At 48.9% G+C, this 18,024-nt stretch overlaps 1 protein-coding gene across 5 annotated transcripts in view; it reads left to right on the forward strand.

The window, feature by feature from the left end:
* LOC126523961 (hydroxylysine kinase) overlaps nucleotides 1-17,436 on the forward strand; it is a 360,868-nt gene extending 343,432 nt beyond the window's left edge. For all 5 annotated transcript variants that reach the window (XM_055066993.2, XM_055066992.2, XM_050172365.3 and 2 more), the window contains one exon: nucleotides 17,096-17,436. In XM_055066993.2, the coding sequence (XP_054922968.1) occupies nucleotides 17,096-17,325 (230 nt within the window). In that variant the 3' untranslated portion in view covers nucleotides 17,326-17,436. The remainder of the gene's footprint in view (nucleotides 1-17,095) is intronic.
* The last annotated feature ends 588 nt before the right edge of the window (nucleotides 17,437-18,024 follow it).

An 18,024-nucleotide genomic window follows, 5' to 3' on the forward strand; every position in this document is an offset into this window, starting at 1 on the left:
GATTTTTTCGTCTTCATAGTTGGTGCTTTGGTAAAGAGAGCCTTGTTGAATGTGGTTAAATGCGTATTGACAAAAATTGTAGCTTTTGAGCTGCCAGGTAATCTAATTTCCCTAAGACAAAGTTTAGCTTTATGTGCTTTACTATGAAAGTGACCTTTCTTAGCTCTAGAACAGAGTCGGCCAGAAATGTGTTTTTCTCTCTCTCATTGTAGCTTGTAGCTACGTTGAATGAGGCTTCAATTGAAGCTAGTTTGTACACCATTGTCCGGTTAACTGCTCTGGAAGTTTTAAACACGGGACAGTGACGCGGAGGAAATGAACTTTCAACAGTTTAATGTGGGGAGGCGCAGGTCACATTTGTAAAGCAAAAGAGGTGACACAAAGTAAATAAAAGTTGTGCAGAAACTCCACTGAAGATGTCTAAGTATGCCAAGCACTGTGCCACTTTCTCATCTCCAAGCAGCCCGTTGTCATTATCAGCCTTATCCTACTTGATCCGAGCAACATGAACCCTTATCGGCCGTTGACAACATTATCGGGCTTCATCCGACCCTTATCAATCTTTGTCGGTCCTTATCAGAATTGATTCGAACAATATCAGCCATTATGGTTCTTTAGCACTTTATTCATACGCGCCTAACCATTACAAACCGTCATCAGACCCATATTACCCCTCATCATTTATTATCATCCTTATCAACTCATTGATTGCTTATCTGTATGTATTGCACGACGCGAAGCGCATGAGCCCTTCGGTCGGTGAAGGAACTGTGGCGCGACCCACGACCATCAAACGCATCGGCGACGTACCGTGTTTGGCATTGAATTTTGCCAAAATCTCAATTTTGCTGATGCCCACAATACTCCAAGTCGGCTCCACATGTGGTCCGAGAGATGGGTTTTATTCCCCATCATGGAATATTTCAACAAAGCCTTCATAGAAACTGTTCCCCTTCGACATTTCGATTTTTTTTTTACCGCCGGTACAATACATCCATATGGTTCAGATATATTCAACTTCTTCAATCGTGGGTGTTTAGCCCTGCGGGTAAGGCACTCGGCTTCTGCGCGAGGAATTGTAGGTTGGAAACTCACCACCGCCAACGTTTTACTTCGGGATTTTTGTTTCCATTTTACTCGGTTTTTTTAGTGGATCACATCGTGAAATACGTTACAGACGGACAGCCCAATGGATATATTTCTTGGGTGAGTTGCCTAGGAATGCTTAGGCATGAAAAATATATCCGAGAAGGAAATGAACGCCATATAGCCTCCTCTTGAATCGTGTGGAGATTATTGGGCAGATCTGATATCCGTTGATAAATTAGGAAATATGCTGCAAGCCATTAGGTAAACCATGCCGTGGGCACGCTCTAGAAGAGCCCGAGAAATCTTGTAAGCCTATGGTATGTTAAAAATTACCCAAGAAACCACTTGAGCACTCCTAACGATACGCTGAGGAAAGCAGCCTTCAACTGAATTGACGAATGTTTGATCAAACCATCGTTGTCGCACTTTCAGAAGTGCACAGGCTAGTTGAATTGCTTTTAAAGAAGTTTTTATTAGCGATTCACCGCCACTTTTCAAGATTTGGTACGTATGTATATTATATATTGCTACGCGCGAAGGAGACCGTTTATAACCCTCACGGATGAAGGGGACCGTTTACTTTAGGTAGCGAAGGTGAGCGCGAGAGCGGCCAGCTGGTTGATCAACTGAGCGTCGTCCTCGTCTTCCTTCCCCCACTCGGGACCGCAAGCACGTTCACTGGTCTTCGTTTTCTTCATGCGTAACAATATGTACATTATATATATATATATATATGCTTCAATAAATAACCATTCCTGCCAGCGAGACTCGATATTTGATCACGCTACTGCCTGAAGGGCCGAATAGAACGTCCTTCATAATCTCTCGCACCCGATAAGCCAGAAGGGGGCGTCTTGCGAACACCCCTCGCCTCGTGCACCCATGCTCGCGACAACACTGGCAGCGCCCTTCGCCGCACCAGCCGAGAGGCATAACTCTGGGCCATCCTTGTCAGTCGCTTCGCAGCTGACAGGATGCTGGTACTTTTATCCAGCAGGAGTCACCTTAAGTACTGCGTCACGTCAAGATATTGCACCCGCCTGTACACTGAACACCGTCCTAGGAATCGAAGTGTAGTGTTATCAAGCACGCGTGATGTAACGTTATCAATCCCGCGTGCTGATGTATAGCATAAGCAAGACAGATTACATGTGTCGCACTCTTGCTATCATGTCCAGTCATGTGACCCTTTTCTGTTTCGTTATAAAACTAGCAATACCAAGCAATAAAGCATTCTTTGATCTGCCACTACCCGCCGGCTACGTTCCCTCACTTCAGTGGCGACGAGGGTGGGATAGGACCGGCTGCACGATGACAGCCAGGCCGCCTGAGTTCGACGACACGACCAGTAGCTGGAATACTTACCCGGTCCGTTTGGAGGCCTTTTTTGAGGGCCACAGCATCACAAATCCAGGGAAACAGCGTGCGCTTCTTGTGTCAGCACTAACTTACAACGTGGCTCGCGTACTTCAAGGCCAGTGCCAGTCAGAATCGGTGAATCACCTGAGCTATGAAGCCGTCGTACAGCACCTGGACAACCACTTCAATCCCCAAGTCAATGAGATAGCAGCGAGCTAAGCTTTTTTTCATGCGGAACCAAGCAGAAGGCGAAAAGGTACGGGACTACATTACCGACCTGAGAACGTCTGGCAAAAGATTGCAGTTTCGATAAGTTTTTGGATCGCATGTTGCGGGATCGGATTGTCTGCGGAATCCGTGATGAACAAGCTCCACGACGCATGTTGTCTCAGAAGAAGTTGACCTTGGCGGAGGCAGAAGCTTTTGCTCTAGCAGCGGAAACCACAGAAACAAGTATCCTGGCAATGCAAGAGAGGAACTTCAACGACAACGGTGCTGCGAACTTCATACAGAAGCACAGGATAAATCCGCAGAAGTCCGTACGTGGGCATGGATCCATGACCGAGGCTACTCAATGCCGGAGATGTGGCTCGAACGATGTTTCGGAAGGTTGCAGGCACAAGAAAGCGACGTGCTACAAGTGCGGAAGGAAGGGACACCTGGCAATGATGTGCTCTAGTGGTCGCGCTAACCCCTCAGGAACGTAGGCCGTGAAATAGTTAGACGGCAGTGACGAAAGTGGAGAAGAAATGCTCTACGCTTTGGTGGCTCAGAGCTACAGTAGTAACGAGTCCGCACGGCCATTCGAAAGGGATTTCATCTGGGAAGGCCGGAAACTGCGCATGTTGGTGGATGCAGGATCCACTATCAGCGTAATCCCAAGGACGGTATTCGAAAACCATCGTGAATGGTGGCCGACACTGGAGAAGACTTCACTGCGGATGACATGCTTCCTGGGGCCTCTGCCGGTCCTTGGCCGAGTGGCCATGAAAGTGGAATGTGATAACACGCAAGTAGACAGCTCGCTGCTGGTAGTGGATTGCGCCGGGCCTCTGTTGTCCGGCCGGAACACCATCCAAGCCTTCCGTAATGCTGGCATGGCGCTACTGGAAGAATGCGCGCTGCAGAGCGTAAATGTGGTTCGCTGCGACGCAGCTACAGCGAAACTTTTGGCTAAATTTCCAGAAATTTTGGAGAAGTTGAGGTGTTTCAAGGGCCGCCCGTGAAACTACACAAACAGGAGGCCGCTGTACCACGCTTTCTCAAGGCTCGACCAGTGCCGTACGCGCTCCGGGAAAAGGTGTCTGCAGAAATTGACGGCCAAGTGCAGGAGGGAGTGCTTTCACCAGTGAGTTTCCGAGTGGGCTACGCCCGTCGTGCCCGTAGTGAAGCGAAACGGTGATTTTTTTTTTTATGATGACAGGTGGGATGTAACTTTTTCTAGGAAGGTTGATGGACAGCTGATGGCTGCAAATTCAGGGGGAAGGTCATTCCAGTCACTTGCTCTTCGGAGGAAAAATGACTTGGAAAATGTAGTCGTACGGGCACGTTGGCGTGAGACTTTCAGCGGGTGACCAATTCGGCGAGACGTGCGTGATGGTGGTGCCCAGATGTATGGCTACTGTTTGAGCTGGGAATAACAAAATTTGTGAAATAGGCACAGGCTAGAAATACGGCGACGGAGGGAAATACTGCATAATTGGGACTGTAGCTTGAGAGATGAAACACTAATATAGGATGAGTATGAGCGGTGAATGAAACGGGCGGCTCTGTTTTGCACAGCTTCTAATGAGTCAATGAGGTAAGCTTGCTGTGGATTCCACATGGCGGATGCATACTCAAGTTTTGGCCTGAATGATGATTTATAAGCAAGTAGCTTTACATTTTGAGGGACGTCGTGAAGATGACGTTTAAGAACGCCTAGTTTTTTATTCGTAGATGATATTGACACGTGTACTTATCTGTATCGGGCAACCACGTTTCGCCGCCTAACAAATGTGACGCGAATGGTGTAGAACTTTGTGGAAGGCACGCGGGTCCGAAAGATTAGTCTGGAACATTCGACGACTGCTCTATAAAAGCCGACGCGCTAGACCCGCTGATCAGATTTCCGACGATCGCCGACCGTGTTCGCCGCTATCGTTGTGCTATAAGTGTAGCCTGTTTTTGTGGGCACAGGTTCGCCCAATAAAAGCTAGTTTTGTATTCCACCGTATTGCTGCTTTCTTCGCCGTCACTACCACGTGACATCTGGTGGAGGTGCTTTACGTTAATGTACCGGACGCCCCCGACAAGCCGTAATCCAAGATCGGACCGCAAAGACAACACCAGTGCCGTCCCGGAACATCGAGCAAGCCGCAGTCTTCAACAGCTGCCCCCGGAGCACGGACTTCTACCTGAGAAGACCAAGAAGATTGTGGCCAAGGAAACCCCAATGGCAGCCCCAGCGTCCCCCATCGTGCTGCAGCCGCCCAGGGAGCCTCCGACGTTCCGCAGTTCAACCTTCGAGGACCCGGAAACCTAGCTCGAGACGTATGAGAGGGTCGCCGCACTCAACAGCTGGAACTGCGACGGCAAACTCCGTCATGTCTATTTAGCATTGGAGGACGCCGCCAGGACGTGGTTCGAGAATCGAGAAGCCACCTTGACGACATGGGACCTGTTCCGTAGCGGCTTCCTTCAGACATTCGCAAGCGTCGTGCGCCGAGAACTAGCCCAAGCGCTATTAGAAACCCGGGTGCAGCTACCTAATGAGACAACCGCGATCTTCACGGAGGAAATGAGCCGTCTCTTCCACCACGCCGACCCTGAAATGCCCGAGGAGAAGAAAGTCCACCGTCTCATGCGTGGTGTGAAGGAGGAACATTTCGCCGGAATGGTAAGAAGCCCACCGAAGACCGTCGACGAGTTTCTTCGCGAGGCCACGAGCATCGAGAAGACGCTCGAGATGCGAAACCGGCAATTCGACCGCCGCACGAACTCGACAAACTACGCCGGAGTTCAGTCACTGGCCACCGACGACCTACGCGAGACTATCCGAGCTGTCGTGCGGGAGGAGCTACAAAAGCTGTTCCCATCATCACAGCCTCAAGTGGCTTCGATCTCCGACGCCGTGCGTGAGGAGCTCCAACAACAACTTGGAGTAGCCCCTGAATTGCCGCAGCCTGAGCCGCAAGCGATGACCTACGCCGCCGTCGCACGCCGTCAAGGTCCCCCTCCGCCGACCACGCCAGGGCCCTGTCACGCCCCAGTTCCGTCGTCCGCCGCCGCCGCAGCCAGCACGACCACCCATCGTCCAGCGCACCTACGCGAGGAAGACGGACATTTGGCGCGCTCCTGACCACCGCGCGCTCTGCTACCACTGCGGAGAAGCCGGTCACGTCTACCGACTATGTCCATACCGGGGGATGGGACTACGAGGTTTCGCCGTGAACGCTCCGCGCCCGCAGCAAGGTGAACGACCCCGGGATATCGCCGACTACCTCGCCGCTACTCAGTGGAGCTCTCGACAACCGTCGTGTTCGCCATCACCAGGCCGCTACCTGTCGCCGTAGCGCCGACCATACACTGGCCCAGCCCAGGGCCGGTCAGCGAGCCCGTATCCGGAAAACTAAAAGCAGCAACCGAAGGAGGTGCGGTTGCTGTTCGTCGAACTGACGAAGGTCCTCCGCCGCCAACGAAGACACCGAAGAAACTACCTCGACGACATAACGACACGCCGCCGTCCCGACGAAGTCTGGAAGCGAAGAATACGACGACAAAAGACGACGCTTCGTCGAGTACCAACCCGGTGACCGTGTTTGGGTTTGGACCCCTATACGCCGACGAGGACTGAGCGAGAAGCTTTTGCGTCGCTATTTCGGACCGTACAAGATCATCCGACGTATTTGCGCACTGGACTATGAGGTCGTGCCAGACGGCATTTTGCTATCACAGCGGCGCCGCTCACGACCTGAAATAGTCCACGTTGTGCGACTCAAGCCGTACTACCAGCGTTAATGAACTTTGGGGCTTTGCGTAACTGACCTTTGGACTTTGTTTCTTTTCGTTGTTTTGTTACTTATGTTTAATAAGTGTCCTTTTGTGTTTCGCTCTGTTATATTTGTAGCATCGGGACGATGCTTTTTAAGAGGGGGGTATTGACACGTGTACTTATCTGTATCGGGCAACCACGTTTCGCCGCCTAACAAATGTAATCGCACAGCGTGTGACACGCCTGCATGTATCCGAAGTTTCTGGAAAGTTATCGATGCTTCTATCCGCTGTCTGTTGTCGCCGAACCTTATGTTATCTGATTTCATCGCGTGACGCGAATGGTGTAAAACTTTGGGGAAGGCACGCGGGTCCGAAGGATTAGTCTGGAACATTCGACGACTGCTGTATAAAAGCCGACGCGCTTGACCCGCTGATCAGATTTCCGACGATCGCCGACCGTGTTCGCCGCTATCGTTGTGCTATAAGTGTAGCCTGTTTTTGTGGGCACAGGCTCGCCCAATAAAAGCTAGTTTTGTATTCCACCGTATTGCTGCTTTCTTCACCGTCACTACCACGGGACAATATTAGCTTTGTTACGTGCTCGCGCCATGATAAGTCATTGCTGATAGTGATGCCGTGGTAAGTATAGGACGGGACGAGTTCGACAGGAGAATCGGAAATTTTATAAGTAAATAAATGCGGGTTGTGACGACTATGAAAAGACATGAGCTTGCACTTATTGGGATTAAGTTTCATCAACCAGTGATCGCACCATGATTGAATGCGGTTAAGATTGTCCATAAGGGATTCTTGATCAGCGGTATTAATAATTGGGGCATAAATGACGCAATCGTCAGCGAACAGACGGACATGGCATGATAAATTTTGTGGTAGATCATTAATATAAATCAATAGGAGGGGGCCAAGGACAGTTCCCTGAGGAACGCCCGATGTTACTGGTAGACGGTTAGAGGAGTAGTTGTTAATAGTAACGGACTGCGAACGATGTGTGAGGGATTCCTTTAACCATGCAATAATTTATCGATGCAAGTTTAGTCTGGAAAGTTTTAAGAGTATACGTTGATGAGGTACCTTATCGAATGCTTTGGCAAAGTCTAAAATGGTGGCGTCAGTTTGTAAGTTAGCATCAAGGTTGGAATGAAGATCGTGAAGAAAGATGGCAAGCTGTGTCTCACATGATAAGCCTTTTCTAAATCCATGTTGGGATGGAGTGAAAAAATTTATAGAGTCTAGATGTTGCATTATCTGGGAGTAGATGACGTGTTCCATTAGTTTACAAGAGATTCTAGTCAGGGAAATGGGGCGATAGTTGAGTGGAGAGTCTCTGTGGTGGTAGAAACATTTATTTTCAATGATATGAATGGTGGGGGCGAAGCCCCCTACATGGCACTTGAGTGCTCCCTTACTATGAGGGGGCACCCTTACAAAGCGAAGGAGAGTCCTTGAAGCGCAATCCTTCTTATTGCACTGGAGATGATCCGGCACTGGTCTTGAGCGGAAGTGCAGGTCAGAAGAGTCTCCCAGTAAGACACCGCCACGGCAGGTGAGGGGGGATGAGGGAACGTGGGGCATGTGAGGAGGGTGTGCAGGAAGTCTCCTGGTTTGCCGCAAAGTTTGCATCTTGAGGGGAATTCGTCTGGGTATTTGGTATGTAGTAGTATGGGGTATGGAGTAGTCCGAGTTTGTAGTCGACGCCAGTGTGCGGCCTGCTCTATGGTGAGGGATGGGGCTGGGGGTGTGGAGAGTCTCTGTTACCCGATTTGAAAACAGGAACGACCTTCCCCATCTTCCAGTCTTCTGGGATGATACCTGTGGCGAGTGACTGAGAAAACAAGCATAAAAACTTGGATGAAATGTCCTTAGTGTTTTTGAGAAACTTTATGTTAATTTCGTCGATTCCGGCTGACGATGAAATTTTCAATTTGTCGATTGCGCTCGAAATGCCATTTGGATTAAAAATTATGGCTGGCATTGCTAGTTCAGTAATGGAGGGTAGTGAAAGGAATGTATCTTCAGGTTCTTTCGTGAATACTGATGAAAAGGCAGTATTAAATATATCGGCACACTGAGCATCACTAACAGAGTCGCCGTTATCATTAGTAAGGGTGATGTCGTGCGATTGCTGGGGATTTATCACGTTCCAGAATTTTCTCGGGTTAGTTGTTATCATTTTGGGTAAGTCGTTGTGAAGAAAGAAACGTTTCGCGCTTTTCACTGCTGCCAAGTACGCATCTTCAGTGCTGTAGTGTTTTTCCCATGCAGAAGAGCTGGGTCTAAGATTAGCTGCACGGTACAGCCGCTGCTTTTTATTTTTTGGTCATTTGAGCGTTTTGTTGAACCAAGGGTTTTGGGAATCAGAGTTGATAGAGCACTTTGGAATATATCAGCTCGTTAGATCACCAATTTTGCATTTGAAGATTGACCGGTTTTCGTCGACTGTATGCTGATGCAAGTGAAGTTCAAAAGTGGATAAGAGGGAGTTTAATTCATTATTTATTGCTGCGTAGTCGGCCTTATCGTCAAGCTTTGTTTTTTTTTTTTGCACTTTCCTTTGAACGGGAGTAATGTTAAATGAGGCGTGAATAACTTTATGGTCACTTATTTCCCTCAGGTATGTAATAGAAGCTAAGGTCTCAGGATGACTAGTTAGAATGAGATCAAGAATGTTTCGTGAAGTCTTTGTGATGCGTGTTGGCTCAGTTATCTGCTGTGAAAGATTAAAATTGAGACATACGTCGACAAATTCTCGAGGCTCTTGAGAAACGGTAACGTGAGGTTGGTGCCAGTTTACAGAAGGATAGTTAACGTCCCCGAAAAGAATAATTCGTGCGCTTGGATACCTAGTTAACTCTAGCAAAACACTGTTAAACTCACGAAGGAAGACAGGGCTATTATGTGGCGGTCGATAGCAGACACCAATTAGTGTTGTTATTGGCGCAGTGCGGCAAATGAGCCACATAATTTCAAGGTGAGATGTGATGTGGACAAGCGAGAATGGCAGTTCTCAATTAACGGCGACTAAAGCACCGCCCCCTCGAGAACCCTCGCGGTGGTTGCGAAAGAGGCGAAAATTTGGCAAATCATGCAGAACTTCAGAATCGTTGATGTTTTCGTTTAGCCATGTTTCTGTTAGTACAATTATGTTACTTCTAGACGACGATACAAGGTTAGATACAAGGTCTCGTTTGGGAAGGAAGCTGCGTATATTTGTGAAAATGAACGAAAGGCAAAGGGTGGTTCGGGAGTTGGTTCTAGGATGACAAGCTGATAGAGGGCATTGTGGGGACCGGCGCCGAAAAGTTATCTGCTATGCGATTACCTTCACTGTGTTTGTAGTTTCGTCGAAGTAGCGCTTGGGCCTGATATGAAGCATCCTATAGCGGAGCGAAATTTATTGTTTCTTTTGCAAATGCAACCAAATGCTTTCGAATATTTTGGACGCGGCGGGTATAATCTTTGCCTACACTGAATTCCGTTCCTTTAAATTTCGGCCCTTTAGATAGAATAGTTTCTTTTGTCTTGGATGATATCAATTTGACTATGATAGGGCGTAGATGGTTTGGGGTATGACGGCCAAGCCGGTGGGCGCGCTCTATTACTTTGGGATCCAAGGCTATTTCCAGGTGTTCTAAGCAATGATCAGCGATAATTTTTTCAGACTCGGCATATGTTTCACGGGGGGATGAATCAGGCAGACCGTAGAAAATTAGATTGTTCCTGCGGGAGCGGTTTTCAGAATCGTCAAGACGAAGCTGCAAGTCTTGAACCAAAAGAGCTGTCTGGCTAACTGTTGATTGAATGATTTCAACGTCTGATGTAACTGTAGACAGATTATGGAAATGTTCTTCGAGTTCTGTGAGGCGGGTATTGAAATCGTATAATGTTCTGTCGACTGAAAGCATACGCCCTTTTGTATCTTGCAGGTCAGATATTAGTGTTGCCTGGCCATCAGACAGCTTTTTTCAATTCAGCCAGAACGACATCCAATTTGTCCGGTCCAGGGTTAGTTTCAACATCACCAGCAAGGAGTAATAAGGACCGTACATTATGACAACATTCGGCACAAATATCGGTCAAAGACTTCGGGCTCGGTAGCTGTATCAGGAAGTAATTACTGGATTATTTTAGTAAATAGACTGACCGGGTCACGAACCTGCATGATGAAGAGAGCCAGATTCGATAACCGTGCCTTGGCACAGCTGCCGAGCCCACAGATTGTGCGAGGTGATTGCTGGTCCTTTATAGGTGCCTCGCCGAGTGATGTTGCTGCTGATGGTGTTTCCCAGTTGAAGTCGAGGGTCCAGTTTTTTACGTGTGGTAAATGGGCAGAGTCGGCGATGGCGCTGATGAAGCGGTGGCTGTCTTCGACGACGCTCCAAGAAAACTCGGCTGGGGACCGGCAGGTGTCAAAGAGGGTCCGGGAGGTGTCGAGGAACACGGTAAGCAGAAGGCAAGCGGAAGCGTGAAAGGGCACCTGCATGATGAAGAGAGCCAGATTCAATAACCGTGCCGTGGCAAAGCTGCCACGGCGACATTAGACTGTGCGGCGACTTCAAGCTAACCGTCAATCAGGCGACACATCTGGAACAGTACCCGTTGCCGAAAATTGAGGACATCTTCACATCTTTGTACGGGGGGGAGTTGTTCACCACTTTGGATTTGCGGCATGCGTATAATCAACTTCCACTGGACGACGAGGCACCAGAAATGGCCGTGTTGAACTCACACAAAGGGTTGTTTGCATACAACCGCCTCGCGTTCGGAATTGCATCGGCTCTGGCTTTGTTACAGCACCGCCTGGAATCCGTTCTGCAAGGCCTCCCTCGCGTCAAGGTGTACTTGGATGACATCGTTATAGCCGAAAAGCAGAACGACAACTCAACTCTCCGGCCAGTCCTCGAGCGGCTGCGCGACAATGGTCTCAAGTTGAACTCTGACAAGTGCAGGTTCCGCAAGAAAGAAGTTTCGTTCTTGAGCTACAAGATCGACTGCAACTGGCCTACACCCTCCTGAGAATATGGAAGCCATCACCGATGCACCAAGACCGGAGAAGGTGAGCGAGCTAAAATCCCTTTTGGGATTGCTCACTTATAACGCCAAGTTATTGCCTAACCTTGCAACCACGTTAGTCCCACTCTATAGGCTGCTGGCTAAAGGAGTTCGATGGAACGCGAGAAAGCCTTCCAGGCAGCCAAGCGCGCTGTGGTGGCAGCGGAACTACTCGTGCACTACGACCCCGAAAAGCCGTTGCGGCTTGAATGCGATGTCTCGCCAGTTGGAGTTGGCGCGGTGCTGTCACACCGAATTGGGAACACAGACTATCCCATATCATTCCGTTCGAGGGCACTGACACCTGCTGAGCGCAATTACTCGCAATTGGAGAAAGAAGCGTTGGCCTTGGTGTTCGGCGTTACTAAGTTTAGAGATTACTTGTTGGCGAAGCATTTTACTCTGGTGAGGGATCACAAACCTCTGACAGGACTGTTTCACCCGGAGAGGCCGATTCCGCACATGGCCGCAGCGAGAATTCAACGGGGAGCATCGCTACTGTCGGCTTACCATTATGACCTCGAGTACCGCCAAGGACAGCTAAATGCTAACGCAGACGCTCTCAGTCGCCTACCACTGCCGTGCTTAGGTGACCGAGGAGGGCAAGAACCCATAGAATACGTGCTTTATTCGCGGAGCCTAAATTCCATGACCCTTTCCGCTCAGCAATTAGCGGACCTGAGCCGATCGGACGATACGCTGCATCATATCACGAGGTGGATCACACATGGCGTGCCGCGGCAGTTATGGGTAGCACAGCAACACCTCATGCCGTACTTTTCTCGCCGTAACGAGCTCACGGCCAGTCACGATCTGCTTTACTGGGGCCATCGAGTAGTGCTACCAGAGGCGGCGCGACGATGCATGCTAAAGGAACTGCACGAAAGTCACCCCGGTATCAGTGCCATGAAGCGCACAGTGCCAGCGTTGTTTTTTTTTTTTGGTATCCTGGACTAGATAGGGACATCGAAGTGTTGGTTAAAAGCTGCCCTCAGTGTACACAATGTTGGCCCATGCCGGGGGCTCAAGTTCCGTCTCCATGGCCGGCGAGCAACAAACCACGGTACAGGTTGCATATGGACTTCGCGGGCCCCATCAGTGGCTGCCAAGTTTTTGTGTTGGTGGATGCCGAGACGAAGTGGATTGAGGTCATACCTTTGAAGACCGCCACAGCAGAGACGACCATTCAAATACTTCAATGTATTTTCGCACGTTTTGGCCTGCCCTACTGCTTAGTATCTGATAACGGACCACAGTTTTCAAGTGCCACTATGCCCAGTTTCTTGAAGGAAAGCCAAGTGAAGCACATCAGAACAGCCTCATACCATCCTCAGTCAAATGGGTCGGCAGAACGGGCTGTACGGACAGTAAAGGAAGGACTTCGAAAGAATGCGGCAGGTACATTGCAGGAGCGACTAATCAAGTTTTTATTTCGTTATAGAACGATACCATTGGAAGGAGGAAAATCGCCCGCCGAATCGCTGTTGGGCTTCCGTCCCCGAACCAGGTTGACAGCTTCACTGACAGACAGAAAGGTGACAGAAAATGATGGTTCCGGCGAACCTGTTCTACGAGCAGCAAAAGCACCAACACGGTATCAACTTGGCAGGCAAGTATGGTCACGCCAGTTTCAGTCTGCTCGGAAGTGGATGCCGGCGACAGTAGTGTCCACGACGGGAGCACGCATATGGTTACACTGGAAACACCGGAGGGACCACAGCGGCACCACGTAGACCAACTCTGGCCACGGCTCGGCACAGGGTCGTCACCTAGCAAGCCGAGCGAAGTCCAGACCGGCGACGAAGCACAGTGTAGCGCCCAGCAGGCCGCAGCTCATGAAGGTTCGGACGCGCGGGATGTCGGCTCTCAAGCCGAATACCAACAGCCACCATGTCGTTCGACTGGCCTACGGAAGCCCCCAGATCGTCTCACTTACTCCAGCTTAGGGGGAAGGGATACAGTGCAGTGTTATCAAGCACGCGTGATGTAACGTTATCAAGCCCGCGTGCTGATGTATAGCATAAGCAAGACAGATTACACGTGTCGCACTCTTGCTATCATGTCCAGTCATGTGACCTTTTTCTGTTTCGTTATAAAACTAGCAACACCAGGCAATAAGGCATTCTTTGATCTGCCACTACCGCCGGCTACGTTCCGTCACTTGATCCTTGCTAGCACTGACGGCCCTTCGAGGCGAAACTGCCACTTCTTAAAGAAATAAATCAATGCAATTGTCCGTCGGCCGGATTCCAAAAGATGGCTTTTAGCACAGAAGCACGACACTATAATCGTTACGGTACGAACATTACACCCGCGTGCCTCATAATCGATCGTACTTTTGACATGTAAAACCACGGAAAATGTTTAAAATTAACGCTTCATTAAACATCAAAGCGTGGCCCAGTCCCAGAAATAGTGCCGTGTAAAACATCAATCCCATCTTGAAGATAGCGTAGACTTGCCGATCGAGTTCCAGTGAAAAGATTTCACGCACTGACCCCCTCGCGCGACTGGTGACGCGTTTGAGTGCCACCACTCGCGACTCAGTGACACCACCACTAAAATGATTATTTCTATTCTACGGTTTCGATATGATTGAAGCACGCATTAGTCGGGGACTCGGGAATCTTTTTGGCCACCTGCGAATCTTTCACGTGCACTCAATGCACGGCACAGGGGACTTCGCATTTAGCACCCGTCATAATGCGGCCGCGGTTTGATCCCTCGACCTCGTGCTTAGCAGCGTAACGCCTTAAGCCCCAAACAACCAGGTGGGATCGACTCCATCCCGATCTCACCCGCCTCAGGAAGGCTGTCTTTTATCGACTTCTAGTGAAATTTTAATCACCTTCCAACTTTTTTAGCTACTCTATTTCAGCCTTTCTTGTCTTAATGATGTAACGTGCGCATGTGTACAATAAAGAGTTGAAATTTCGCGCACATGTTCGTCGGTGCCTCCTTTTCTTGGTGCCTTGCTTAACATAATCTAGCGCAACTACCGAACGGTGGTTACTACATAAACCGTCTCGAAATCGCTAGGTCGATCTGGGACAGCCAATCCTCTGCCCTGCTGTTTTTATGATTGCAACACAATCCTCATCTTCATAACTGGGGGCCTTTTTTAGCTGCACCACATGCGTTTTTTTTAAATCGCCTGTGGCAGATGGCACAATACTAAACTTTGAGCTACATTACTCGATGAGCAAGCACATCACTTTAAAAGAAGTCAAAATGCTTAATTGAATAATTACCATACTGACACTAATAAACTAACATATTTCAATCTATATATATACGGGTCGTAGCCGGTGAGTTCGCGAGGCATATCCACTCGGAACGAATTCTCAGGGCTACACCAGTTTCGAGATACCATCTTTCAGCTGCAGACGAAAGGCGTTGACGATCGATTTACTTTTGTGCTTCGATGCAGAAAACAAAATGGCACCGCATATCGCGATACAGGTCCATCCTCAGAATAGGCCTTGCAAGCTCACTAGCTACAAAGTAGATTGAAATAAGTGCCGGAAAGTGATCAGTGTAAGGAATATAATTAGCGTAATCAAGTTAGTTATTCAATTAAGTATTTTGATTTCCGGTATAAGTAATGACCACCTCATAGTCACTCTCCATTCTTGCTTCCATTTCGTTGTTTGTCCTGGCATTTCAGCAGAGTGCAGGATTGTTTCCTTGACTATGTATTGTAGCGGAATTGTCTTTAAGTGTAAGTGAATTGTACCACATGCTCCCCTCAATCAATGCCTGTCTGGAGGCCTCTTACAAATTTAAATCAACAAATAAATAATTTAGCTCAATGATTCTTTTAAAATTTGGTGCAGCTGAGAGAAACGTGCTATTTAGATTGGATCTACCAATTCTCGTGCTCTTTGTTCCCCGCTCTTGCCCATGCTGCTGGCATGCAAAAAGAAAGGCTGCTTGAAGGACAGCTCTTGCAGTGCATTGCAAGATGCGCAAAATCACATTTGCTCCCTCAGGTGGCCGTTAATGCCCATGGTCGGACTTCCGCAGCTAATGGGGCCAGCGCAAGGCATCAAACTCTATGTTTTCATCCTCGCTTCTCATCACCGCGCCTAATACCAGGGCATAACATTGAATTACGCGCGTTGGAAGCTGTAAAGGCCATGTTAGTGAGATGACCCTCGTGCGTGTCGTGTTCTCTGCGTGGTGTCTCTTTTTGTCGTCGTTAAAATGATTGTACTGTATCGCAAAGTGGCAAAGTTATCTGGAAGCTTTGCTGGTTAATACATCGACAGAGAAACTAATGGCACTTAGTTTAAGCAACACCTTCGAAGAACTAAAAGAAGCCCGAAGTATCGCACAGCTCATGAGACTCCAGCAGACCAAAACGGGAAGGGAACTGCTAATAAGGCTAGGCTTCGCGGAATCAGTCAAGGAAACCCAAAGAACGGAGGGGATTCCTGATGAATATCGGAACACATACACTGTTAGCCCCCTACCCAAAAACATGGACCCGAACCTCCACACGGCGCGAAGGGACGCAAGGGCGAAATACGTCGAAAAGTACCTGGCCACAAAAAACACCACAGAATACCCAGATGCTCCAGTATACGCCAAGCAAAGAAGCACAAACATAGTAAAAACAGCTGCGATAGTAATAAGCCAGGACTACAAAGAGATCAGCAGCGCGTAAATGAAAGACTGCTCGGTAACGGAAGCTGAGGAAATAGCCGTAGCTCTAGCGGCAGTAGAGGGCGACCAATCCGAAAGGTCTTTAACAATACTCACCAACTCGCAAGCTACCTGTCGGAATTACATGGACGGCAGAATAGGACGCAGAGCGCTTCACATCCTCTACTCCTGCAGGGCTAACAACAAAGTCAGGCACACAAATTTCTGGGTACCGGGACACGCTGGAATAGAAGGGAACCTAAGGGCGGACAAGGCAGCTCGAGAGCACACAAACCGAGCAGCCACGAGCACCGACCCTGAGGAACCCATACCAGTCAACCCAAGCTACTCAGACATTCGGAATTACTATAAGGGGGTCCGAATCAAATACCCTCCACCCCACAACAGCCTAAATCAGCATGAAGCAACCTCTTGGAGGAGGCTGCAAACAGGAACATACCCAAATCTAAACACACTAAGCAAGATGTTTCCCACCAAGTATAGAGACATTTGCCCCTGGTGCGGTGCCAAGCCCACCTTATATCACATTACATGGGGATGCGTTCAGAATCAACAATTCCTTCAAATAAAAGACCCGAGTGCGGAGCAGTGGAAGAGGGTACTCTCCAGCAGCGACCCGAAAGTCCAGCATGGACTAGTAAGGCACGCTCGCCGAGTAGCCACCCTCAGTGGTGCCCTGGAATAGGGGCGTCGACCCTGCGCAGATGGGGAGGAAGACCGTGAAGACGGCCGACCACATCTGCCACCGCTAATTTCTAACCAATTAGAGCAAATAAAGTTTTTCCTCCTCCTCCTTGCTGGTTCACCAAGTGTTCCTTAATTCAAGTTTCTATCATCCTTTGACAGCTCCATTTTTTATGGGTTACGGCTATATTGTTATTTTAACATATGCGACCGAGCAACGTAGCTTGATTTTTTTACTGTATTTGCACAGACGCTGGTGGCTGCCCGACTGTGTCAGTCTTTGGTGAAAGGACTGGAGTCATTCCGGAAGAATCCCGACAACCAGTACGTGCTGTCCACACAAGAAAGTGGGTGGTGGTGCCTGCGAAGGCTTTGGAACACTCCGAACGAGCTTCTGCTTCGCACGTGGAAAGGCGTCATCGCCGAGGCGGACGAAGGCCGCGGCGCTACATCGACGTGATTTCTCCGGAGCATCAGTAGTGCTGGCATGCAGGGTGTCGAAGCCGTCCTTCTGCAACACTTTTTGTGCGCTCGAGTATGAACGTGATTGCAGGATGGCATGAGAAAAAATAAATTAATACCATGCACAAAGGGTGGCATTGAATGCGTAGTGTCATTTGCGCGTCAGTGACTTTTGTGGGAAAGTGAAGGAATATAATGCTATGTCCAAGGGTATGTTTTCAAAAAGTGTGCGGCATTCCTTATCTTTATTCATAGCTGTGGAAAAGAGTGCGGAGAAACCGTGGGTCAATACCCCAGCTAGCTGTCACGAGCGACGCCGTGGCTCGTCTGCTTTGTAATGTCACTGATAGCTTTCTAAAAAAGGGGGCGCTCCCACACTGTACACGTGTTCGAAGAACAAACGTGCGGTTGAGCTTTACAATAACAAGGGAAGTCACGAGAAGGCAGGGTCAGTAAAACGTAGACGAAATGTTTACTAAAATATGCACATCCTATTAACTGTGAGAGTTTGTTACACAAAGCATTTTGCTGGTAGATCGTATACAGCACCGTTTGGGTTTCTTCAAAGAATTGGAAGACTGACAACGTGTTTGTGTAAAGGAAGGAGTTGCGTTTGACATGTGCCTGTTTGCATGTGCAAGACGACGAGCATAAGAAATGGCTTGCGGCGAGCCTGGTGCTGCTTGAATATGTTGCCGCCACGTTCTGTGCAACTAT

Source organism: Dermacentor andersoni, chromosome 6, assembly GCF_023375885.2.
Source record: "Dermacentor andersoni chromosome 6, qqDerAnde1_hic_scaffold, whole genome shotgun sequence".
NCBI lineage: Eukaryota > Metazoa > Arthropoda > Arachnida > Ixodida > Ixodidae > Dermacentor > Dermacentor andersoni.